Raw genomic sequence first — 27457 nt, 5'->3', positions numbered from 1 at the left:
GATTTGGCAATTAGGATGTTGGTAACACGTGAAACCATATATTAAAATCTTTCTTTTTCATATTAAATATTATAGCAGACGCCGTTACCGTTTAAAAAGAGGTCTGCCTCTTTAGGTGTCGACCCTGCCCTTGTTGAGCACGCTCATCATTCCGTGCGCAAATGGTAGTTTGTTTTCTAAAGTATTTTATCCCTCTCACAAATGCCGTTCCCCCCTTTTAACGTCTTAATTCAAGAGGCTTGACCTTTGTCCATTTTCCAGCTGCAAAGCATTTTTTCAGTCTTACAGTTTCTGAATTAAATTGTTGCGAATTTCTGTGAATCTGGCCTTTTGACATTGTTGTGTCCAACAGGAATTAGAAAGGCAGAGAGCCTATGATACTGCAAAATATGCAGGGTCGTTTGGAAAATAGATTCAGCTCTAGATCCCCTTTGGCGAAGCTCCTCGGGACACGATAGCTGAAACTGACTATTTCAGACTTTTCAGGCTAACTAGGGGTAGTCTAGAGTCAATAGGCGAGGATTTAATCTCAAACTAAAAGATTTATAGAGTATCACCCCCTAAATTTACGTTTCGCAGATTTTCGACTTTTATATTGTGAGTTCTTCAGATGAGACTCTTAGTCTAGCCTCAGTACTGACTGTGTCGTGCCTCGATACCACATTAAGCTGGCATGTAGCACATGGAAAGGAAAGGAAGAGTATCTGAGCAGAGAGGTCTTCAAGGAGCCCCCACCTTTTCACAAACCAGAATTGTCACCAAGAGGAGATTTTTCCAGTGAGAATTCATAAGGGTTCACTACCAATAAACTCACAAGCAGAATGGTGACAGGGGTGTTCTAGTTCTGAGATGCTCCCTATTCACGCTGATGGTGTTGATTGGTTGAGGCAAGCAGTAAGACACTAGTTTTCAGTGATGTGCAGTGCATACGAGTTTTTTTGTGTGGTTTGCAGCTGGGTTTAGCGGGTTTGCTCAGTATGTGTCAGAGAGGGCACTGGTGCCAAGATGGGATGCCAAGAAAAATTAGGAATAACAATGGCCAAGGCAGGTGAAAACGCTAGACGCGGCACAACTAATTCACTGCACGCTTGGTAATATATCAGCATTGTTTACAAAACGTATGTAGACTAGACCAGAGTGCAGGTATGCACATCTGCATGATCACGTCACAACTGCCACAGTATTGCTCTCAAATGATTTCAACGTTTTTTAGCTTTCCTTCCCTGTCACATAACTTTACCAGAGTAAAGCCAGTCACTGTGTATGTGTGTAATATAATTATTCCAGCCAGGATTGTGGCTGTCATATATAACAGCCAACTGCCAAAGGTCTTACTCATTGCTCCTAAAGCTCACTTTCTGTATTTGTTTTATGTGGCTTTTAAGAGCATCACTTGTTTCATTGTTTAAATAATAATCCAAAACATTCTTAGGCACAAAAAAAGTATGCGTCTCGAATACCGTTTTACTGTGATAAAATCTAATTGTAAAGTACTTCAGTGCAAGGGCATGTCACGTTTTGCTCTTTCTAGCAGCTTCTATCCCATGAAGGAAAATAGGGATAGACTTGGTGAATGTCCCATCCACTCTGCCATATATACACTTTCAGTAGAGCAGACAGGATATCAGCCAATTTTTGGTAGACATCCCATCTGCCCCCAATTAAAGTATATATCCTTATACACACACTAAATACGGAAGACTGGACATCTTGCAGTTTTAGTGGAGGTCCCAGATCCGCCAAACTCTAAATAATCCTCTAAATAATCCCCACAGACTTTAAAGTAACAAGTTTTTTTGGCGGTAAGGGCCATTGGCCAATTCATTGAGCCGTCAACATAGTCAGAATTGGTATTTCCCTCCATATAACATTCCTGGTACCACAGAAATATCCTAGGACAGACAAATAATTGGTAGTGGGAAAATGATTTGCTTACTAGGTAAATATTACTATAAGAGCACCTCCCAATGCCCATGCACCCATTCTATCAGCAGTAACCATCCCATGAAGCCATGTACCACTGCCAGGGGCAGTCCAGCCCATTCATAACCAATTCCAAATCACTAGACTACTAGAATGCTTTATCCACTGCACAAATCAACCATCAACTCTCCTCCATTTTCCCCCTTAATTTCGTCATCATTTGTCTATGTATCTACAAGAGGAATAGAAGAAAGTGAGTTACCACAAGGTTCCGCCATGGTGAGAAAAGCAAGAAACACTTCACTGCCATTTACCTTTCCTATTCCTCCTCTTGTAATTAACACATGACTTTTGACCTTAGAAATTAAGTTCCCAGACTCTTTGAATCTGTGGAATGAACGCACAACTAATATTAGCCTTTTTAGGTCTTGAAGGTCTTGCCTGAGACAACACATGCACTTTCGCTTGTGAGACATGTTGTTAGCTTACTATGGGTTTGAAGCCCACCCATTGCTTACCATTGGATGGCCTCAACATCACTCTCATTTGCTTGCTTCTCTTTGGCTAGTGAGTGCCACCTTAATTTCTTCTTTGTGTGTTTGTCCCTCTCCTGGGGCATGGCCCAAGTACTTGTGTTCTTCCGCCTCCTCAAGCTTTCTGAGATATTTCTTTAGGTCTGATCTTGCTAGGGGTGTTGTTCAAAATAAAGGGCTTAGAGCCCAGCTATTGCTTACCATTCATTGGCTTTATTGTCACTCTTCTTTGTTGCTTCCTAATTGACCAGCGAGTGCTGAGCATTCCATCATTTTCTTTCTGTGGAGCATGAATCGAACTTAATTAGGGTCTGTCCGCTGATCATGCTGTCTTTGAGGTATGTGTTTCAAGATGCTTCATCTGTTTCCAGGTCTCATGCTGTTTTTTCCATTCGTTCTGTTTTCAAACACATTTTTTGACATTGTTTATCTATACCTGCATCTTTTGGCTTACTCTTACAACTAAAATAAAATCTCATTTTACGTGGGTTGGATTAAGCTGCTATAATGTAAAAATGCCACACTAACAATACAATAACACCTTTATGATGCTTGCTGCTGCCTATTTTCGATGCCTTTTAGCCATTCATCCACTTTATGCCTCATACCTGTGCATTGATTTTAAGTTTGGTTCCTTGCTTACGTTACACTCACAACTGTACCATTCTATGTCACTGTACTCCACTTTATACCACTCCACTCTACTCTACACCATTTCACTCTATTCTATGCCACTCCACTCTGTGCGACTCCATCCCACTCTAAACAACTTCATGTTACTCCATGCCTCTCTACTTCACTCCATTGAACACCACTCTACTCCACGCTACTCCATGCCACTCCATGCCATTCTGCTTCACTCTATTCTACACCACTCTACTCTTTTCTGTGCCATTTCAACCTTTTTTCTGCTCCACTCCATGCAACTCTACACCACTCCACTCTGTCACTGTACTCTACACCAGTCCATGACACTCTATGCCAGTCCATACCACTCCACACCACTCTAGTGCACTCTATGCCACTCTACTCTATAGCAGTAAGTGCCACTCTACTCCACCCCATGCCACTCCACTGTACACCACTTCACTCTGTGCCATACCACTCTACTCTACGCCACCCCACTCTAAAACACTCCACTCTGTACCACTCCACGCGACTCAAAAACCACTCTGCGTCAATCTAGTCCATTCCATTATTTTATGCCACACCACTTCACTCCATGCCACTACACTATGTGCTACTCCACTCTATGACAAATCACACCACTCCACTCCATGCTACTTTATAGTACTCTATGCCACTCCATGCCACTCTACAGCTACTTTCTCAATGCCACTCTACTCTACATCACTCCATGCCACTCTACACCACTCCACTTTGTGCTTCTCAACTACATTCCACTCCATTTCAGGCCACTTCACTCTACACAACTCTGCGCCATTCTACTCAACACCACTCCACTCCTTGCCACGCCGCTCCACGCCACTCCAGTACATGCAACTTCACTCTTCGTTACTTTACGCCACTCCCCTCTATGTCACTTCATGCAGCCCAAGCTATACCACTCTTCTCTGTGCCACTCCACGCCACTCTTCATTACTCTACTCTATGCCACTCCTCTATGCCACTCCACTCTGTCACTCTACATCACACCAATCTCTGCCACTCTACTCTATGTCACTCTACTCAACACCAATCCACTCTACTCTATGCCACTATTCACTACACACTCCACTCCACTCTACTTCACGCCACTCTGCTCTGTACCACTCCACTCTATTCTACCCCGCTCTACTCTATGCCACTGTACTCTGTGCCACTGTACTCTACTCCACTGTCCTCTATGCCACTCCTACACAACTCTACTCTATTCCAACTACGGCATGGCACTGATTTTCAGCCATGCTGAACAGCAGCCACCCTGCTGTGCAACATAGCTAAAAGACATTGGTAACGCCAGTAGATCTTGCATAGGCATTCTCTCTCATGTGCTTCTCTCACCGTGTTGCTGCTCTCTCATGCCTGTGTGTTTTTGTTCTGTCCATGTTGTCGCTTGCCTTGACTCACTGCCCAAGCTGTTGCTTGCCCTACCTGCTGTGCATGTTGTTGCCTGTCCCCACCCACATCAGCATTGTTGCTTACCCCCGGGTCCCTGCTTGCCTCCACCCACTGTTCGTGTTGTTGCTTGCCCCCTCCTGCCCTCTGCATTGTTGCTTGCTCCCTTCTGCCCTACATGTTGTTGCTTGCCCCCGCCGCTGTACATCTTGCTGTTTCCCCCCAAACCATCTTATTGGATTGCTTGCCCGTACCCGCTGTCTATCTCGTTGACTGCCGCTAGCCACCCTCCTTTTTGTATCTTGCCCTCTCTCGCCTTTTTTTTCATTGTTCATGTTGTCCCCACCTGCCAATAACAAAAAAAAAGTTCCACTGCTTGGCCAGCGCTGGAAAGCTCAAGCAGAATCCGTATTTCATGGCCACTGCACTACATTTCAATGCTGGCAGGTTTGAGGAGCTGGTCTCAGCCACTTATCAGTGCATGTAAAAACAAAAGGCTGCTTCCTACACTCTCCCGTGGTCTCCTCTACGTCTTCCATCTGCCAGGTGCAAAACCCTGTCTACTGTTGTTAGTACATAGGGTTTGCATCCAAACCCATCGGTGGTTGATTTAGAATGCCCATGTACCACTGATGGAACACACCCTTAAGGTGAAGTAACTCAAAGCAGTGCTATGCGCTGTTGGCTTTACTTTGAAAGAACGCAAAAACAAGTTTTGCACTGGAATGTAAATGAAAAAACACATTTACACAGGTTTGCATCACTTTTGTGATGCAAAACCAACACAAAATGTTTGTTTATCTGGGCTTTAGAGTACTGACCATCATGCATACTGCCGTACAACCAGTAGTGCTTCCATTAGAATACTGACAACTTAGTAAACAAATCATAAAGTACTGACAACCAGGAATTAAGTTGTTTGACTAAAACAACCTGGTCTATGTCTGTTAGAGTACTGATAGCCAGATGTGCACCTTTTAGAGTACTCACAACGAGGTGTGTCGTTTAGACTACAGACAATTAGTTGAAGTTCTCTTTGAATATTGACATCTAGATGTGCAGCCCTCTGAGTACTTCCAGGCATGTTACTTCACAACCAGGTATTATTCCATTAGTAAGCTGACAAACAGGTGTGCAGCTATTAAAGTTCCTATAACAGGGTGAGCCTCTGTTAAAGAACTGAGTGAGTGCAGGCACACGCACTCTACGTACTGCACTACCTGTATCATTTAATTAGAATCAGCAAACATAGGGACTGTAAATAATGTACTATTAAATGATTAGCATCAGCAAGCACACAGTCTGTAATCATTGCACTATTTAGAATCAGCAGTCACAGAGAATGTAAACTGCACTATTTCTAATATATCATTTTTGGCAGCAGACACAGACTGCAATACCAGCACTTACAGGACTTCTTGTCATGTGCTCTCACTGCATGCCTCTTTCTTTTTAAGTCTCACCCACTTAACAAGGCATGCACTGTCTGTTACAAGATGTATTGTCAGCTTAGAGTGGGCATAGAGCCTGACTATTGCTTACATTTGCTGGCTTCACTGCCTCTCTCGTTTGCTTTTTCTTATTGATTAGATTATGTGGGCTTTTCTCCCTCTTTACGCATTTGTGTCTTCCTGGAGCATGGACCCATTAAGGCACTGCACATTCCTTTTGTTAAGCTCTCCACAAGAGTGAATGTTTTCCAGCTGTCTCCATTCTGCACTTTCATCCATCAGTTGCACTCATGTTGCCCTTTTTCTGCTTGTGTGCTTCTGCCTGCCCCTCCAGAATGCACTTGCCCTCGTGCGCTTCTCCCTCTGTATTGCTTTGTCACCCATTTGCTTCTCCCTCCCAGCCCCACATTGTGCTCTCTCATCCACTTTCTTTCTCCTTGCTCAGTGTTCTTCTTTCTCCAGTTACTTCCCACTCCCTCTATGTTGAGTCCTCCCACTGGTATCCCCCATGTTGCTTCCACCCACCCCCTTGTTGCTTCCCGCCACCCTCCTGTTACTTATTCACCCTGCCCTCCTTGATTCCACCCCCACCCCTACATCCGTGTTTCTTTTCCCCACCGGTTTGTGCTGCTTTTATTTCTTTGTGTTCACAGATCGAAATAGGATCAATAAATACAAACGAAAAAAGAGCTTGCATCATTTTGTAGGGGTGTGCATGCCTGGCGCATGTACGTACCAAATTACTTTTCTTTTTTATAGGCATCTGGGATGCTGCACAGCAAGGCTAAAACCACTGACAAAGCCATTAGACTTCAAAGATGGGACCTAGTGACTTTTCCAATGCTTGTTTAATTTAGCAAAATTTGGATTTTAATGCCCTTTAGCAATTATGCCTTTTTTACTTTTGGCAGAAATGTCCAGGCCATGCCTACACTTTATTGTGAATCTGCAAATCTAGTTGTAGGTGACTATACTGAGACTGGCTACATCATATGTAACTATATTGGATCTGCTTCATCCTGGGGCATTAACTTGTCTTATGATGGTTTGTTTCTTTTTATTAAACCTCTATTTTACATGAATAACCCTTGCCCTTAAGTTATTAAGCTCTTACCTTATTTCCCAAGTATGGCCTGATTTAGAGTTTGGTGGATAGGGTTACTCCGTCAAACGTGCACCGCATTACGATCCCATTATATCCTACGGGAATCATAATTCGCTGGACAGGATATCCGTCATGTTTGTGACAGAGTAACCCGTCCGCCAAACTCTAAATCAGGCCCATAGTGTAGCAATACACAGCTGACCGATGGAGTGGGAGTGCCCCAAAGTAAATAGAAATAACTAGCCAGGTCTTTATTCATTACATGTGGGGAGACAAGTACCCATTCTTCAGTATACATAACTCGAATCGACAATTAAACAACATCAACCGTTGGATATGAGAAAAAGAAAGGATTTTCTCTTCTGCCCTAATATATGTTGAAACTATTTCATGCAGGTTTTCTTGAGATAGCGTTGCGAGACTGCAGGTGTGGCTGCACGCCATGCGCCTTGACTTCATTTGGATATCTCCTTTGCATGCCACAAAAACAGATTTTTACTGGCTACTAAGATCGCGGCTTCACAGAGAGTTCATGGGAACCTCATTGTGATTGTTTATTTTCAATGAAGCAGGCAAATAAATTCACTCTACATCATGAGAGGACCGTCTCCGATATACTTTTGTTCCTTGTTGGATGATGCATAAACACGTTACTTGGTCGCAGACTGATTGGTAGCTCAGTTATCTCCTCTTTCAGCAGGGATTGCTCGTCTTGACCAGGACTCATTTCAGTGTGTTGTAGCCTGCTAACTGGGACTGTCTGCCCAACGGACAGCTCACTAGGGATGTGATGAATAGTCACTTCACCTTAAATCTGAGCTATTCTTTGTTACTAATAATTTGAAGAAGGGAGTTCGGTAGCATATTGTCACTATTAAGCAATGACATCTTGGTCAGATAAAACATTTCATGGTCTAGGAATACGTTTGGACCTGTTTTATGACTAATAGCGCCCATGGGGAATGCACAGCTGCATTGGTTGTATCCACATATGGACGTGGCAGTCCATATATTTAAGAAGCAATCAAGCCATCACCTTCACAAAACAACGAGTTGCAATGACCGCTTGCACAATTGCATATCTCAAGGACGTCCGAGAGCTAACACATATCACACTATTCACAAAGGCATTTTTGGAATAAAGCGGTACTCCTATAGTTTTTACATACTTGTGCCTGCTATAGTGAATCTGCCCCAAACCATATAAGGGGGGAATAAATGGATGGGGATATTCAGGGAGTAGTTATATACAATTAGAACAAACAGATAGGACTGTACCCTCTTTGCAGTTTTACAGAGGCTAACGTTTCAGAGTGATTTATAAAGGCATGTAAGAGAATACTCATATAGTAATATTTCTTTCTGGTACTCAGTAATGCTTTCGTACTCGGCCCCAAAGTGTCTAAAAAATGTGTAGTTGCAGATTTTGTTCCAAGTTCAACCTTAGTTCCGGCACACTCTCCCAGACAGACGGACTAGTGAGAAATTTAACAGCTGGTGGCACAAGAAAAGACTGCTTACCGATTCCAACCCTGGTACAGAATCCTCCACTGGCCTTCACAGGTAGGTCAGAGAATTCTGTACCACCCAGATTCACTTTACTACAGCGAAGCTTAGCTCCTCCAGTAACCACTTCTGAATCAATTAATATTCTGTCTACCCTGGTATTGTAGATGCCCAACGGATTTCATAATCGTTCAACATTTTTTTAAGTGCACCTAAGGGTTTTTATTTATTGACCCTATCACTGGCTTTTACTTGAAGGCTCTCACTTTTAGAGTTTCATCTATCATATTACAATTGCCATCTCCTACCAGTTTGGTTCTCTTTTTTAGGCCTGCACGAGCAGAATTCTTTTTACACAACAGCACTGTTCAAGGCACCTTGTTTTAGCATTAAGATTCACTGCTTCATGCTTAAACATCTGTTCCTACTTATGACTTAATCCATTTGGAGTTTCCTTTGTTCCCCACAGTGAAAGTCCACCATTATATCTGACATGGACTGTGTTACCACTTTGTGAGAGCTCTGGTATTCTTCAACCCACTTTCCAGCCATCAATATAGCCAGCTTGAGGTGGAAAAGTGAACTAAATCTTGGTCTAACGCGCCCCTGCTCTGTCGTCTGATACTTGCCTTGGTAAAACATTTTCCTGTTAAGACTGACTAGTGATTTGAAGGTCTACTCCTGCACCCCATGACCTTCACTTTTATAGGCAGATCAGCAATATCTGCATCTCTTCCTTATCCAAGGCCCATCCCCACTCCACCTAAAGTGACTTGAAAGAAGAGACATGATGAAATGGAGTCCACATGCTCTCAACATTTTTGCACAACAGTTATGGGTGTGCTAAAGAGTTACTTCATTTCAAATGTCAGGAGAAAATTACAGAAGCGTAGCTTCACTGCGTGTCTCTGAGGTGTGACACTCCCAAATAAATGCATTCTTGCTCTCCTAGTTGGGTCTGCGGGTCCCGACTCAGGTCTGATATGTCGGTGTCGATTTTTCTTCGCGAGCCAAGCAGTGAGGGCTGACAACTAAGAAGAGTGAGGGACAGGCAAAGGGGTGGTTAGTGGGTGCATGTATGCAAGGTGAGTGGGGAATATAAATAAAAAGAAATAGCCAATTACCTTGCTTGCTGTATGATGTCTGATGTCCTTCTCGCTCCAGTCCGCATTGTGCTTCTGTCTCATCCACGCTCTGCAGGCTCCAGCCAATTCCCCTAACCGATCTTGGTGCTGCTTTCATGCTGGTAACCAGCGTGAGAGAAGCACCAGGATTGGAGGGAGCGACCTCTCTTTACACTCCAAGAGCACTGGGGGCCTGTGCTTTCTCTAACCCAGCTGTCTAACACAGCTGGGTAAGAGAGGTTTAAAATGAGCATGTCTGGCCGGTCGTCGCAAGACAGCCAGTCAAAGAGACATGCACACTTTAAACCTAAGTGCACAGCAAGTGACCACTCCTCCCTGCTGCATCAATGGCCCGTCCCATCCTGACATGTGGTTCGGGTAGGGTTGGTGAAATATAAAATGGTAATAAATTAACTTTATTACTGTTTTATTTTTCATCTTTGGGGCTTTTCTGGGGGGCATGCACTAATTTGACAACTCTACCCTCAATGCTTCTTAGTATGTACAGTGACTTTAATTTGAAAATAAGTGATTCCATGGCCAGGTTCTCCAGGCTGTTGTGTTGTACACGACCATAGTCATGAGTTCCCAGGGAGAACTACCAAACCCAGTTTGGATTGGTAGGGGCATAGTTTCAGTGGGGGCGGTTTGCGGTGTGACACCCCTTAAATGCATTCTTGGTTTGGTAGTTGTATCTGGGGCTCATGCGTCGGGTCTGCTATGTCTCTGCCGTTTTTTCTCATTGGTCTTATTTCACTAAGATGTTTTAAAGGCTTAATTTTTAGGGTTTGCCTGCGCAAAGCTTGTGCGTGCTTACAAAATCTTTTGGGATAAAAAATCTTAAAAGGGACTTACAGCCCGCCCACAGGAAACCCATTACTTACTATTTGTAACTTGGCTGGTCACTCTCGTTTTCTTACTTGTCACTGGTCACCAGCCAATTCTCATGTTATCAGACTGCATTTTCTGTCTTCTTTCCTCTGTTTCAGCTGTTCCGTGGAGCCTGGACCAAGTACTGTTTCTGGCTGATAGCTAGTGGCTTGTGGCTCGTGTCCTTCCACTGATCGCCCCCTTTCGAGGAACTTTTTTTTCACTTTCCTTTTCCCAACGGTGCATCTGCAATGTCATCATTTGTCCTGTCACTCTCCATCTCTGGCTCCTTAGGGATGCTTTACCCACCCCAACCCCACTCACTTGTTGATTTGCAGTGTTGAGATGGATTTGGGCAGCATATGCCCCTGCATTAGGGGAAGGATGGGAGATGTTCCTGCTGCAAACAGAGGGTCTTCTCCTCCCCCACGGCTGATGTACACAGTCTGACAATGTGCACCGTCTGCTTGCCGCAGTACATATACCACCTCTCTGACCCCCATCATTGCTTTCCCTTTCATTCATTTCCTCCTCATAGCCATAGGTTGAAGGAACCTTTTATAAAAAGCTCTAAAAGCATGTTCCGAGTGTTTTCAAGTGGGGCCCAAGGGTAGTGGATAAGAAATATCCCTCTGTGTGTGTTCCTTGAGCATCTTGGCGCATGGATGTGCTGCGTATGACCACTCAAACTTGTATGTATACGAACACAAGCACTGCAGATATGCACACTCTGAAATCACACATGTGCACATAAAACATAAGCACCCCATACATAGGCAGGCTTTCAAATCACAAGTGTGCATATACAAACACAAGCATCCCAGGCTCATGTATACTCTCAAATCACACATGTGCGTTACAAACACAAGCACCTCAGACACACGCACACAATCAATCACACGTATGCACATGCCAAAATAAGCACCCCAGATATACATACACTCTCAAATCACATATGCATTCACAAAAACACCACATGCACGCAAAGCAAGGACCCACATATCACCAATCACTTGTGCACACAGGAAAATACCGGTGGAGCCATACGCACATACCTATTAAAAAAGTAGGTCTTTTATTCTTGTTTTTCTTAAGCCTAGAAGATGTATCAGAGTGCTTTACAAAGCACAACACGTCACATCAATCCAAAATATAAAATGAGGGGCGTGGCCAAGCCACTGACCTAAATGGCCACGTGGCTCTTAAGCTCCTGTGGAGGCTCCCAACACTTAGACAGGAGAGGGCACCTGGGACCCAGAGGCGGACGAATGGTGAGACCAAAGCGGTGAGGAGTAGGGGGAGCTCACGGGAGCCGTGGCTGCGGGTTTCACAGTGCGCGGGCACTGCTGTTGTTGCAGCCCACACCTGCCGGCCTACGTGCCTTGGAGGTGCTGAGGTGACAGGGGCTCGGGGGAACCTGAGGGGCTGGGCCACCTGACTGTGCGGGTCCACCAGGGGCAGTTACCCACAAGACCAGAGAGACGCTGGGGGAGTGTCACACGCCCCCCCCCCTTGTCCTTTGCGGAGGGGGCCGAGTGGTAGTACGGCCTGGAGCGGCCCTCTCTGCAACCTTGTTGACACACGAGGGGGTGGCCGGCGACGCATCCCTCTACATGAGGGCACAGGACTGGCTGTCTTCGTGAGGGCCAACAGCGATGTGGCAGGTGGTCCTCGCGCCCTCCCACTCTTTGCTGTTCCGTTGTGCTGCCGGGGGGGGTCGCGCCCCAATTTGCACTGGTGGTCCTACAATCGATGCTGTTTGCCTAGCAATGCGGGGGCCTAGCTGAGGTCCTACATCCCTGAACGGTACACGCTGGACGTTTGAGCAGCGCTGCGCTGCTGAACTGTGTGGGTGATTGGAGTTGCCTGCCCAGTGGCCTAGTTGGGGACTGTTGGCCCCGTTGCTACTGCCTGGATTGCTCTTCACGTGGCATGGGGCCTTACTCAATGATTCTTGGTGTACTCTTGGACCGGTTGGGGGGGCAACCCCAGGTGGCCGTGGGCCAAGTTGAGCCCAAACAATGGAAACTTCCTTTTGAGGAGAGGCCGCAGGAAGACATGACTGTTTCCTCGGCAAGGGAATCCGAAGACATCCATAGCGGTCAGATGCGAGGTCAGACACCAGGAGCTTAGGAAATATTGGCAGAGCTGAGGGCTGGATTCCGCGCCATTGATGATAGGTTTGACTTGCTGACCACCAGGCTTGACAACATGGGCAGTAGGTTGGACAATTATCAATCACACCCGGATGGTGTGGATGGTCGAAACTCTACCATTGAGGACGAAACAGCGATGCTCAGAAAATGCCATGAGAAGGTCGAGGGGAGATTAAAGACTGTGGCTATAAAGTATAAGGATTTAGAGGCCAGAGGGTGCTGTAACAACCTGCAAATAGCCGGTATTGCAGAATCCACCAATACTGGTCAGTTAGACTTGTTTGTAGAGAACCTGCTGGTGGAATTACTGGGGCGCCAAGGCTTCACCTCAATCTTTGTGGTGGAAAGGGTGCATCGTACCTTGAGCCCAAGACTTCCCCCGGGGCACCGGCCCGCTTGATAATTGCTTGCCTATTGAATTATAGAGACTGAGACACCGCCCTCTGACTTGCCAGAGAGAAAGGCCCATTGCAATATCAGGGAGCAGTTGTGTCCCTCTACCTCGATTTCACGCCTACAGTGCAGGAAGCCAGGCGGAAATTCTCTGAAGTCAAGGCCACTCTCCATTCTCTTGGTGTACGCGATGGCATGATATATCTAGCCAGGTTGAGAGTGGAGGTGAATGACAAATCGCAATACTTTGATAACCCTAGTGAGGCCATGAAGTTCTGCAAGCAGAATACCCGGTTGGGTGGGTCGCGGCTCATCGCGGGGGCGTGACAATCTGTATGTTGAGCCTGCTTCGAGCATGGAACTGTTTCCCCCAGACTAGATGAGATGGCCTGGACTGTGGTCACGTCATGTTTGTATAAACAGCGCTCCCCATCGATTCTATCTGATAGTCGCTGTTTCGCTGCTCTACTGTCGTTTTTTTTTTGTTTAAGTCAGGTTGGCCTCTCCTATGCTACTCTGTCAATATCATTAGCAGCTGGGCGTACTCCGTGGCTGCGTTATCATGCTCCCATGGATAATACCAAGATATTTCTTCTGTTGTAATGGTCTTAGTCTAGGGTTTTGTGGGTTTCGCTTGGCATCCTTAGGCTGGATGTGGGTGGTGGGAGGGTTGTTTCACACATATGGGTTGTGTGATGTAATGTTGTATAACCCCTGGAAAGGTAAAATGGTGCTGCAGTACCTACTCAGGCAAGTGGTGCAAATTGCTTCCCTGCAGGAGATACATCTCTCCGCCGGCACAGTACCCTCTTTGCAGCCGTGTGGGGCCAGCACTAATACTTTGCTAGTTACAGCACCTACCCTCAGGGGGTATGTATCTTGTTTCATAAAACAGTACCGTTTAAGCCCCTATCGGCCCCGGTGGATGGCAATGGCAGATATGTGATGATTGCGGGGATTTTGGATAATCGTAAGATCCTACTTGTAAATGTGTCCGCTCCTAATATTGAGGCTCTTGAATTTTTTCAGGATATCGATTCACATATTGATTGCTTTGATATAGATCACATCCTAGTGGGTGGGGACTTTAATTTGGCGGTAGGTCAAGCATTGGACCACACCTCTCGTGCCCCGATGTCCAAGCCTCGCTCCATTAGGGCTTTGAGTGATCTATGCAGTACTTTCGCTTTACATGACCCTTGGCGACTGTTTGGCACTGGTACGTTGGCCCACACCTTTCTTTCAGCACCCCATGGTACCTGGTTGTGTATTGACTATTGGCTTTTGACGGATGCTACTGTGCAGTGGGTTACGGATGTCACTCACCTACCTCGGACATTATCTGACTATTCCCCGGTGTTACTTGCACTTTCTATACCCGCGATGGTTGGGCCAGGAAATTTTGGAGTTTCCCGGACATGGCGCTGTTGGACGCTCTGTTCTGCGCATCCTTGAGGAAGGCGGGGGTTGACTTTTTAAAATTAAATGAGGGCTCGCTGGGTACCCGAGCAGTATTATGGGATGCCTTTAAGGCCTATACCAGAGACCTCTGCATTTCCACACACTCTGGAGTCCTGCAGGAAATACATTGCGATCTAGCGCGGGTGGATGCACAGCTTGCCAATCTTGACCGGGAAACAAAGGGTGCCGATATTGCCCCTCAACTGGGTCGTCGAAAGTCTTTCCTTGATGAGTTTAATGCATTAGCAGTATGGGAGGTACACTACATGGACAAGTATGCAACAGCCCGTAGATATGGAGAGGGGGACAGGCTCGGGAGACTGCTAGCCACACTGATCTGACCCTCATGTCCTGCGTCCCATATTCTCCAAATTAAAATGCCTGACTACAGTGTTGCCGTCAGTACCGCTGAGGTCCAGGTGGAACTTCTCAAATATTACTCCACGCTCTATACCCGCTGGGTCCCGCTTTACAAGACTATCTAGATGACATTGCGTTGGTCTGGTTAACATCCGCCCAACAACAGTTCCTTAGTGAACCCTTCACTGTTGAGGAGTTGTCGCAGGCAATAGATTCGCTGCATGGGACACGTGCCCCGGGGTTGGATGGGTTTACCGGAGTGTTTTACAAGAAATACAAAGATATTCTAAGCCCTCATCTGGTATCGGTGTGTGCCGAGGCTCTGGAGGCTGGGGCTCTCCCTGCATCAATGAGAGAGGCGGTTATTGCCCTTTTGCCGAAACCTGGCAAAGATCCTCTATATTTTGGGTCATATCGCCCCATCTCTCTGATAAATTTCGACAATAAGATCCTGGCCAAAATGATTGCTACCCGCCTGTCCCTCTTGTTGGATAAGATTGTCTCCCTTGCTCTGTCTGGCTTTGTTCCACACCACTCTACCTCTATCAATCTTCACACTGTCTTTGCGGTGATAACCAGAGTCTCCCAAAGGTTCCAGTGGCAATCAGCTTATTGGATGCTGAAAAAGCTTTTAATTCACTTGAATGGCCCTTTTTACATGTTGTCCTTAGTACTGATCTCCCTGCTGTACTCACAGCCCTCAGCAGCCATATGGCTTAATGTTGAGCTCTCCTCATTTTTCCCCATAACACGCAGCAGGGGTGCCCTCTGTTGCTTCTGCTCTTTATTCTGGCAATGGACCCCCTTGTACGCCACTTACATAGGGGACACATCCACAGAGGACTGCAAAGGATCAGTGGTCCACTCCTGGTGTCGCTATATGCAGATGATATTCGGCTATTTGTCCGCCATCCGGATTCGAACCATGCCCCAATATTGGCAGAAGTGACACGCTTTGGAGAATTCTCTGGGCTGCATATAAATTGGAGTAAGTTGGATCTGTTTCCGCTGACCGACAGTACCCGTCCACCTGAGACAGTATTCCCTTTATGCTGGTGCCTCTTACTCAGCGAAATATTTAGGCATTCATTTACACAGAAACAAGGAGCAGGTGCTACAGCTCAATTATGGACCTGCGCTGGAGAGATTCCCCGCACAGGTGGATAGATGGGTAAAGCTGCCCATCTCTATGGCGGGCCAGATATCGCTCATAAAAATGGTGGTTATCCCACAATTTCTGGATCTATTTCTGAATATTCCGATCCAGTTTACTAATTCCTTTTTTGCTACACTTCGCAGTTTGGTCATTCGACTGGTATGGGCAGATAAACATCTTTGCATTCGATGGCAAATCCTCTCTCTCCTCTCTGAGAGGGGTGGGTTTGGGGTCCCCCACTTCCAGCTTTATTATTTGGTGACGCAATGTCCATACACGTATCACTGGTATCATCCTGATGCCCGCCTCCCTTACTCTATCCTAGAGTGGGACCTGTCAGATCCTGTCCCACTGAATACCCTTTTGCCTGGGAGTGGTTCCACTACATTGCAGAGATATTCAAACTCTTTCCACGACTAGCTGAGCTTGGCGCAGACTGTCTTGTTTGCTTCAATGCGACACATTGTACTCCCCAGCACTGACCCTGATTAATAATCCATTTATACTCATTACACAGGAGGCGCTGGTGCAGTGTACATTATGTGCTTTTCAACATCACACTTTTGGTGATGTTTTCCTAGATGAGCAAATATTTTCACGCACTACACGTACTCGTTTCACACGCGCCACACAATTGCAACACTTTGTACTATGCTGTCTACAACGCGACATGCATGCACGCTACACTATCAGTTGGCTCCTGACGAGTTTGCACCACTTACCCTGGTTGCTACGGTGAACTCGGGCGCGTTTAGTATCCAGACTATTTAGTTTGTATTGGGGCTCTCCCTGTCCCAAAAGCACTGCCAAGGGAATCGTGGGAGAGAGATCTGGGTCATCCAGTATCCCAAAATGTTTGGGAGGCCTGCTGCTCGCAGACCAGATTTGTCTCACCTAACCAACGCCACAGGCTGATGCACTTCAAATTCCTTAGAAGGGCATACATCACCCCCATCAACACTGTTCAAATGGACCCGAGTCACTCTGCTTGCTGTACTTTGATTGCTGATTTTTCACATATGACCTGGACCTTCCCTAACGTTAGTCCCTTCTGGTGCGAGGTATATGACAGATTGTTGGCTATTATTGGTTGGCCTCTGTGACCTGACCCACTCTCGGCCCTTCTTGAATACACCGGTGACTTACCAAAGCCCATACGACAGCTCAATGCGATATCGCTCTTGCTGGATAAGCGCGAGGTTGCACTTCGATGGGGGTCCAAACATGCGCCTAGCATTCATTCCTGGTTAGCCAATCTTGCATAGTTCGAAACTAATAGCAAACTCTACGCCTCACTACAGCCTGTGATGTGTAGACCCCGAGACATTTGGCAACCACTGAGGGACTATTTGTTTACATTAGACACCTCTCCTCCAACATCACAGACTTCTGATGATACCAGCTCATATTGAATTCAGTCCACTCATGTCAATCTGGCTGTTGCAGTACTGATTGTCTTTTGCCTGCCACTGCTCATTTGGCCTCTGAATGCAAACAATGATACTATATATGATTTGTACAGACAAACTACAGCTTAAATGTGGTACAGTTTCCATGTTTGAACTGCACTGCTCTGTCTTTGTTCTGATATGTTTTAAAATGACAAATAAAAATATTAAAAATAAAAATAAAAAAGTAAAATATAAAATGATTAAAGCTTTATGACACAAAGCAAGGTAAAAATAAATGCATGGACGAAGAGAACATAGCAGCCCAGAAAGGTTTTCCGATACCAAGTTTTCAGAGTTCTTCAAAATGGTTCTTCTTCATAAATGAGGAGGAGGAGGAAGGAAGCAGAGTGAAGATGTCAAGGGGACAGAGTAGGCGTTTTATGAAAGCCGGGAAAATTCCAAATGAACTGCTATGTACTAAATACCACAAAAAGCCAAGTTGCAGTCGGAACAAGCACTGGCAAAGCCACATGTCTCACTTTGAAAGGCATTAGTTAACTGTTGCTTTACCAGCGCTTGCTGCCCAACACTGAACAGCATCTGCAAAAGTAAAACAAGCATTGGCTCGGTCAGTAGGTCTCACTTGCCTTCTGAGTCCTGACTAAAACACGGAAAAAGCCTGCCGGGTCGTAGCTTGGTCAATAAGATTGTTTGGGGGGAAGGGGGCGATCTTCAGATTTTTCAACAATCAGGCTGGCATATAATGTTAATATACATTATTATACGACAAGTAGAGTGCATGAGAGGGGACTAATGGCCAGTGGAAAGGGAGATGAATTGGTTGGAATACTAAGAGGAAACTGAATGTTCTGTAAAATAACCAATATTTTGAGGACTTTCAAAACAGAGAGGGAGGGAGGGATGGAGTTTGTGTGCATTTCTGTCTGTGTGTATGTAAACATCTTTGGTGAAATCCAACTGACATCTCATAATACCCGAATGAAAGCACCTGCACTCAACTGTTTATCAGAAAATACATTTATTATGGGGGTAAAACACTCCAAACTCTTCCCCTCTCTGGCTACACCCCTGAAAGCCTGTTGGAGTGAAAAAAGTAAAAACAGTCAACAAACAGCTGCAGAAACAATAACAAAGCATACACTATTGCCAATGTCAGTTGTTCTGGCTTATCAACGAAAGTTCCTTTTCAGACGCTGTCAGTTTAGGCACATAATAATTCATTCTATGTGTACTCTGACACATATCTTACACTAATGCACCCATTCTTCCACCAGCCTGCTCATTTTTGCTTTTCCTAACCCACACAGAAAACACCCACAAAAACCTCCAAGCATAAGCATGCTACAGGAAAAGAATAATTTTTTTTTAAATTGGTGACTTAACCTGGTGGGCATATGTTTGCAATGCAAAATGAGTAAAAATGCAAACACAGCAGTGTTCCCTCTTGCTCTCGTCTCTAATCCTACATGACCTGCCGATAGTTGCGTAAAACTTGTAAAACCAGTGCTGTTTTTATTACAATGTTTCTGTGATTGTGTACATGTTCTTCAAGTGTGTGCATGTGAAGTTAATGCGTGTCTGTGTGTGTATGTCCCAGTTTGTACCCCGGCGTAATTTAATACTCGGTGAATGCATGTCACAAGAGGTAGCCTGCTGCTCTTGAAGGCCAGATTACTATGTACTGTTTTTTGCATGTTTTACGGCCAGCATAGCTTAAAGGGGAAAACAAGTTATATACCTCAGCCAGCATTGACTGCATTGTAGCAGAGTTTTTTTGTTTGTGTTTTTTTACACTTCAGGCCGTGTTAGGCCGTGTTGCACAGCGGCTTTGCCAATGATTGATTGGATCAATATCTTAAATATACATAGTGACCAGTTTACCAAAAAAGTAGTAAATCTGCACCAATAGAAGTGCTCCTTGAATGGGTACAAATGTACAACTTTTTGGAATTAATAAAAATTGCCAGTAGACTCAGAAAGCTGCACCAGTCTCAAGTTCCTAGGCATACTACTAGCAATCAAACCCCCAAAAGGTGTTGGGATGAATGCTTGTAAATAGTGTAGCAACTGGCATTCGCTAGGGTAGCATTACAACCTATCATTTTTTGCCCACTGTGGCTCTCTAGAGGCCCACCTAGTGCAAATCAGTACTGAACCTGTTCCTCATGCAAACAGTCCATCTTGAACCTTGGTCATCTCACCCCTCTACTTTGCAACCCACAGTTTTTTTTTTTGTTGGGAAATTTGAGATTCACAACCCCCCAAATCTCACAGATTAATCTACACACCTGGAAATTTGCCTTTTTATTTATTTGCTGGTCACGTGGCATGAATGTCAGAATCCTATTTGTCACGAAGCCCCCATGCTCCAGCATTAAGGAGAATGCGAACCTTGTATACATCATGTATACTTCAGACTGATTTAAGTATGGTGGATCCCTGTCTGTTAAAGATGAGCGAAAAACGATGGAGTGGATACAATACAGATTAATTACCAGTGACTGAGTTTTATTCATTCCATCCATCACGTTTTTCCGTTCTGTATAATAAGAGAGCCACAAATACGTCTGTCAGTTTTCAAAGCCATCAGATTCTTGACCAATATTACAGGCTTAATCTGCATACTAGTGTACTGGTTGCTGGTGCATTTTAAAAAATCCACGGAGAGGAACATAAAACTCCACATAAATAATTTTTTTGACTTGTCAATGTTTTGCCATGTATTTTTGACCTAATATGCTTGCAAATGAAAAATGTTCCAATTGGAAACAGTAAACTCAGAGCTAAGTCATTCAGTACAAATTCCTCCACCATTATTGCATTGTAGAGAAAGAATTTACATCAGCATATTTGCCACAGATGTTTGTGTTTCCTCCAGGAATTGTAGTATTTCCCATTTGCAACAAACTCAATTCCGGTCCCTGAACTTCTGAATTATCCATAAAGGTTATCTGATACTCAGGCTTGTGGTGCCACAATTCAACCAATGATGGGTGGATGGATGTATAGATAGATAGATCTGTTTTTTTTTACTGAGGGGTTTGGGGGTTTCGAGTGACGTCAGATCGAGAGCAAAGCTCAAGTTGTCCTTGATGTCACAGAGAACCCAAGGTGAAAAACATCCCCTTTATTTACTTTTCACTCTTCGATCATTTTATGTTATGTATAGACCCCATATTTATCTGCCTCTGCTTTCTGCTGATATGCAGGAGTAAAGGAGTAACTGGAGAACGATACATCATGTGGTCTCTCCTCCATGTCCCAAATGAAAAAAAAAATACATAGGCTCTTGACACCCGCCCACCACTCTCTACCCTTTCCCTTCCCTACAGAAGCAGTGCTTCTTGCTCTCAGATTCTCAGAGATCCCAGCCAAAGCAGCCTGAAATTCACTGATGACCTAGCAACAGTGGGTAACAGGTTCTGTTACCCACTGTTGCTACCTCATAGCAGTGAATTATTGGATTAAGAATCCGATTATTGGCTCTCTAGAAGAGCCACACATAACAGATTGACCATTTGTATAGCTTACAGTATACCAAGTTGTCTCTAGGTGCTGAGCACATTCACAAGCATCTAACTGTATATTTTATGGTAAAGTGTCCATTAAAGAAATGGAAATTAATTATTTTGCTTTATATTTCAGGAACCGGAAGTAGTAAATCGGCAAAAGTAGCAGCTGTGCCTCCTGGACCTCCTGTGTATCTGGACCTTGTTTATATTCCCAATCACAGCAGTGACAAAAATGTTGATGTTGAGTTTTTCAAGAGGGTGAGGTCGTCCTATTATGTGGTGAGCGGTAATGACGCAGCAGCAAATGAGCCCAACAGAGCTGTGCTGGATGCTCTTTTGGAAGGCAAAGCCCAATGGGGAAGCAATATGCAGGTATGTAGATCGGGCTATGAATAAGGCTCTTCAGATGAAAGGTAAAAAAATACCTCAAAACACTAGTATCAAGAGAAAGGTCACATAATGATTAAAAGGTAAACAAGAAATATATTACTGAGAAACAATGTACTTTGTACAGCAGAATGCAATAATGTTGCACCTGTGATCAGTATTGTAAAATACTTGACAAACGGCAGAGGCTTTTCCATGTGTGCAGCCATAACCCGCTCAACCCTGGTGAATGTTTTATGTAAACTGCTTTGTTCCATGGTTCCAGAAATCAGAGTGGGCAGAAAGCATTTATATATAAGCTTACTACCAGAGATCACAGTATAGGACTGGTTTCACTTGTATGACCGGTTTCTTAGAAAGCTTTATTCCCATGACAAATGTTCTGGAAGGTGGATATCCCTTGTTGCGATGCCCAGCATCTTATACACAGAAGACAAAGGATCCAAATTGATGGAATGTTCACATAATTTCATTGTATGTGGATAAATTATGTAAAAAAGATTACATATTAATAGATCTGTAATGTAAGGAGGCAGTAAAATAATTTTTTTAATTGTCATCTAATATTAACCATGATACTCATTTTCCTAGACTCCATGTCAGAGAGTCACCTTTCTCCCAGCCAGGGACAAAGGTAATAACCAAAACTATCACTTGATGTTACCACGCGTCAAATGCATTGAATTGAGCACTCAACCATCAATCTCACCCTCAGATCTAAAGGTCACAGCCATAAAACCAGGGACGGCTCCTCCATTAGGGCAGAGGCGCGTCAAACCCCCCCACCCACCACCAGTAGCGGCAGCTGCAAACCTTTTACCAAAAAACAATATTTAACTATGTTTATTATCGTTTTTTGGTAAAAAGGGAGTGGCCACAGGCTGTGACGTGCACTGAGGGGGGAGTGCACAGCACTCCCCCTCACTGCGCATGCATGTTTCGTTGCCATCTTGGCCAGCCAAACACACATGCGCAGTGGGCTCCCTCCAGCCTGGCACTGTGTTGCAGGGCTGGAGAGAGCATGCACAGGCTCCCAGTCTGCCTGGGAGTACACTGGCTGGGCGCTCCCAGTCAATCCTGACACTGCTTTGAGCAGCATCAGGATTGGCCTCAGGGCAGGCTGGGAGCCTGTGCCTGCTGAGGAGAAGCGGCTGGAGCGGTGCGACGGTGGTGAGCAAGGTAAGTGTTTATTTTTTTATTTAATTTTCATTCTCCCAAACCCACCCACACCTCCCTGGCCCTTCTGTGCACCACGAGCCACAACTTCATAAAACAGTACCCTGTTGCTGAAGCCGTTGAAGAAATATCTGTTACTTATTTCCCATGAATGGGAAGATGGGATAAATTGATGAAAGTGCCACACCATAATACTGGGGGAATCATTTTCACAACTTTGTAAAAATGTCCTTCTAACCTCTCTCACCAGTCCCTGGGACAGGAAGGAAGAGAGGGCTCCAGTTTGAGATAAAATGCTTTTATTGAGTTGAGAGTGCACTGACAGCTGGTGCCACCTACCTCTCTGCCAGTAACTGAATTTAGTTACAACTCATAAGTTTATCCTCTATACCACTGGAATAATGCAGTTGGGCAACTAAATTATTGAGATACAGTGATGACTACTACCTGGCCAGTGGGTTAATTAAGGACGAAATTAAATGTTGACTTGAAAGCAGAGAATCACAACTCATTAAGGCACAGATTTGTATGTCCTTTAATAATATAGTGTTGTGGACTTGCAGAGGAACTTTCAGAACTGCATACCAGTTTTAGTTTGTTGTCTTAGTTGTGGTTTCTACAGTTTGTAAAAGCATTGACGCTTCCGAAAAGGAAATAGATAATAGTTTATTTGCTAGAATAGTTTCTGAGCAATTTAGCTCAACATCCACAAAGAGTGCAGAGAGATGATTCAAACGTAATGATACTTAACTAGAGGAAATATCATAGACCACTGTGTCTGCTTGTTTAATCACAGCTGCTTTCTGGAGATGTTTCCTACTAATGACATTAATTTCACAGATTCTAAGACGATGATCTGAAATTAAACTGGAGGCAAGCTATTAGTTCTGTTGTTGGACAATAGCATTGCTCAAGTAGGACCACATGTAGCACCACTGATAATGAGGATGTTTATAATAACACTCAGTATTAATGTAGTGGTAAATACCACACTTATGCATATCCCAAGCTCTGTAAATAACGGATGTCTATTACCTGATGTAAGGTTTTCAGTTTTCTTACCTTGAAAGGATAGAAATCAGAGTCTGCCTTCCGGAAAAACAAGTGCTGATAGAATGTAATGAATGGTTACTTCTGAAAGTTACCACAAATGATGATGGCCCCTAAGTGGTGTACGACCTTTCTTTTGGAATCTGACCTGTAGAAATAGGTCTACCAGCACTGTGACTCTTCCCACTGGCTCTGCTTTCTCTTTCCCCCACCCTGAGGTAGAGGTCCTTTCTTCTGATTGTAATGTCATTGATTCTGCAGTTTGCTCTATTCAGAATGTAGCACAACCTGTAAAACTGGTTTAAATCCGTAGAGAAAACCTAAAGTTTTGTGTTCACCTGTGCTCCTATAGAAGAGAAACGTGAAGCAGATCATCAAATTTACTTTTGTATTAGAAACCCCAATCAGCCAATTGTCAGTTGTAAATGTGTGTTCGATGGCATGTGTAGCTGCAGGTACACATGCTATGCATATCTCTTCCGACATCTAGTGTTGGGCTTGGAGTGTTACATGTTGTTTTTCTTCAAAGAAGTATTTTCGGAGTCACGGGACCGAGTGACTCTTCCTCTTGGTTACAGTGCGCATGGGCATCAACTTCATTGTTAGATTGTTTTCTTTTCGCTGTCGGGTTTCCTCTCGGTCCGAGATTTTGAATCGGAAAACCTTAGAAAACCTATTTACTCGTCAGTATTGTTTCGATCGCGTTTTCCATTTAGCATCGAACCGGTATTACCGTCAGAATCTTCATTTCATCCTTTGGGGCGCGTGCGCCCGACTCGGGCCTACTGCATGGAAAGCCTGATGGATCGGACCCCATTTTGATTCTGCTCTCAGTGCCAAGCGAAGTACCCATATACAGACCAACAACTGGTTTGTAATTTGTGCCTTTCTCCGGACCATCGAGAAGAAGATTGCCAAGCCTGTCGATCGTTTCGATCGAAGAAGACCTTGAGATTGCAGGGCCCGAAGACTAGAAATGGCATCGAAAAGCACTGAACATCTCGACGTCATGGAGGAAGAGCTGACGCAGACAGCAGTCTCCATCCGAGACACCGACTCCAAGCAAGAATCGGAAGACGATAGACCCATCACTGCTGGCCTGCACGTAAGCACGTCTGCCCATACGCCCATATATAAAAAACAACCAAAGGCCTTGGGTACACCACTGCCGGAAGGCCATGGTTCGGCCTGAAAAAAGACTGTCATCGACCGACCTTCGGGCTTGGTGCTGAAAAAGGCCACTCCTCTGTCCACTTCGGAGTCGAGCAAGTCGGTAAAAACATCCACCTCCATCTCTAGTAAGCATCTTCACTCTTCGGAGTAGAAGATTCGACGTCCTGCTTTGGAGCCGAAACAGCCGACTTCATTTTCGGCACCGAAAAAGATTCAAACTTCAGAGCTGAAAAAATCCTCATATACAGAGGAACAAGGACTTCTGAGTAAACTTAAGCAAATCTCGAAGCTGATCCAAGAATCTCACAAAGTTTCTGAAGAAGAGACTGAGATTGAGCCAGTATTGGAGATTATGGATGAAACACAATCAAGAATCCATATACATAAAGAGACTGGTCGAATTCTCACTGCACCTCCTTTAAAGACTAAAGGAAAGCTGGCCTCTCAAGAGGAGTTAGACTCTGCTCAACCACCAGAAAAGGTCCAGAAACAAAAGGAGGAACCATCACCTCTCCCTACTTCTCCTCACTCTCCACAGCTTTCTTTTTCACCTCACGATAGTTCACCACCATTGCCTTCTCCAGCACACTTATTATACTCGCATGGAGATACAGTGGATCCTTGGGATCTCTATGATCCTGATCCCATTCCAGATAATGATCTGGACCTATACCCCTCCAAACCTTCTCCACCAGAGGACACTACTGCCTACACTCAGGAAGTTTCTAGGGCAGCTGCTTACAAAGGGGTACTTATGCACTCTGAACCCCTGGAGGAAGATTTTTTTATTCAACACACTGTCTTCCACTCACTCTAGGTGCCAGTGTCTCCTAATGTTGCCTAGAATGGTCGAACATGCTGACCAACTTTTTAGTGAGCCTGTCAAAGCTAGAGTCATTACCCCTAGAATGGACAAAAAATATAAACCTGCCCCTATGGACCCAGACTACATCACACATCAGCTTCCTGCGGACTCAGTAGTAGTCAGTGCGGCTATGAAAAGAGCCAACAGCCAGTCATCAGGAGACGCTCCTCCGCCTGATAAAGAAAGTAGAAAGTTTGATGCTGCTGGCAAGAGAGTAGCCACGCAAGCGGCCAACCAATGGCGAATTGCAAATTCACAAGCACTTCTTGCCAGATATGATAGAGCCCATTGGGATGAGAAGCAAGAATTCATAAGGCACCTCCCAAAAGAGCATCAAAAAAGGGCACAACAGGTTGTAGAAGAGGGACAGGCTATAGGTAATAATCAAATAAGGTCTGCCCTCGATGCTGTTGATACAGTAGCAAGGAGTGTCAATACTGCCATTACATTTAGAAGGCATGCATGGCTACGCTCCTCTGGTTTTAAACCAGAAATTCAACAGGCAGTACTTAACATGCCTTTTGATAAAAAAACATTTATTTGGGCCTGAAGTGGACACCACTATAGAAAAACTGAGAAAAGACTCAGATACTGCAAAGGCAATGGGGGCTTTATATACTACACCATACAGTGGCTCTTTTCGCAGGCCACAGTTTAGAGGAGGATTTAAGCCACAATCCTCTGAAGCTTCTACCTCCCAAGCAAAGCAGGGACAACAAACACAATTTCAAAAAGGAGGATTTAGAGGGTCAGAGTTTCCTTTAGAGGACAATATTTAAGAAACAGAGGCAAGTTTCAAGCCTCAAAGCAAGCCACTACACCATCCAAGTAGTGACGTCCTTCCCACCCCTCCACTCCACACATCTCCTGTGGGGGGAAGACTACAGCAGTTCCACTCTCATTGGCAAAATATCACCACAGACAATTGGGTAATGTCAATTATCCACAATGGTTATTGCCTAGAATTAATTTCCACTCCTCCAAACATTCCACCATGTTACCACAAATTGTCCCCAGAACACAATGTTCTGTTGCAACAAGAGGTACAATCTCTACTATTAAAAAGCAATAGAATTGGTCCCACATTCTCAACAGGGAACAGGAGTATACTCACTATACTTCCTCATTCCCAAAAATGACAGCACCCTCAGGCCCATCTTGGACCTCAGACCTCTCAATCTACACATCCTGTCAGAACATTTTCACATGGTAACTCTGCAGGATGTCATTCCACTACTACAAAAACAAGATTACATGACTGCTTTAGACCTCAAAGATGCATATTTCCATATACCCATCCATCCAGCTCACAGAAAATACCTCTGGTGCGTCATAGCAGGAAAGCATTACCAGTTCAAAGTTTTGCCATTCGGCATAACAACAGCTCCAAGACTCTTCACAAAATGTCTAGCAGTAGTAGCAGCCTACTTGAGAAGACAACACATTCACGTCTTTCCATATCTAGACGATTGGTTAATAAAATCAAGCAATTTTACACAATGCCAACAACACACTCAGTATGTGATAGAAAACACGCATACTCTAGGGTTCACTCTCAATTAACAAAATCACACCTTCAACCAGCACAACTACAACCATACCTAGGTGCTATTTTAAATACTCAAAAAACCCTAGCATATCCAAATATACAAAGGATACAAGCTTTTCAAAATCTCATCCCACACATACAGCCAAATCAACAATATACTGTAAAATTTATCATGAAAATTCTAGGGATGATGGCATCTTGCATAGCCATAGTTCCACATGCAAGACTAAACATGAG

At 44.6% G+C, this 27457-nt stretch overlaps 1 protein-coding gene across 2 annotated transcripts in view; it reads left to right on the top strand.

The window, feature by feature from the left end:
* MAP1B (microtubule associated protein 1B) overlaps nucleotides 1–27457 on the top strand; it is a 362796-nt gene that overhangs the window by 307955 nt on the left and 27384 nt on the right. For both annotated transcript variants that reach the window (XM_069224161.1, XM_069224172.1), the window contains one exon: nucleotides 21154–21392. In XM_069224161.1, the coding sequence (XP_069080262.1) occupies nucleotides 21154–21392 (239 nt within the window). The remainder of the gene's footprint in view (nucleotides 1–21153; nucleotides 21393–27457) is intronic.

The sequence above is a fragment of the Pleurodeles waltl genome, chromosome 1_1, assembly GCF_031143425.1.
Source record: "Pleurodeles waltl isolate 20211129_DDA chromosome 1_1, aPleWal1.hap1.20221129, whole genome shotgun sequence".
Classification (NCBI taxonomy): domain Eukaryota; kingdom Metazoa; phylum Chordata; class Amphibia; order Caudata; family Salamandridae; genus Pleurodeles; species Pleurodeles waltl.
This window is presented reverse-complemented; position numbering and strand designations above follow the sequence as displayed.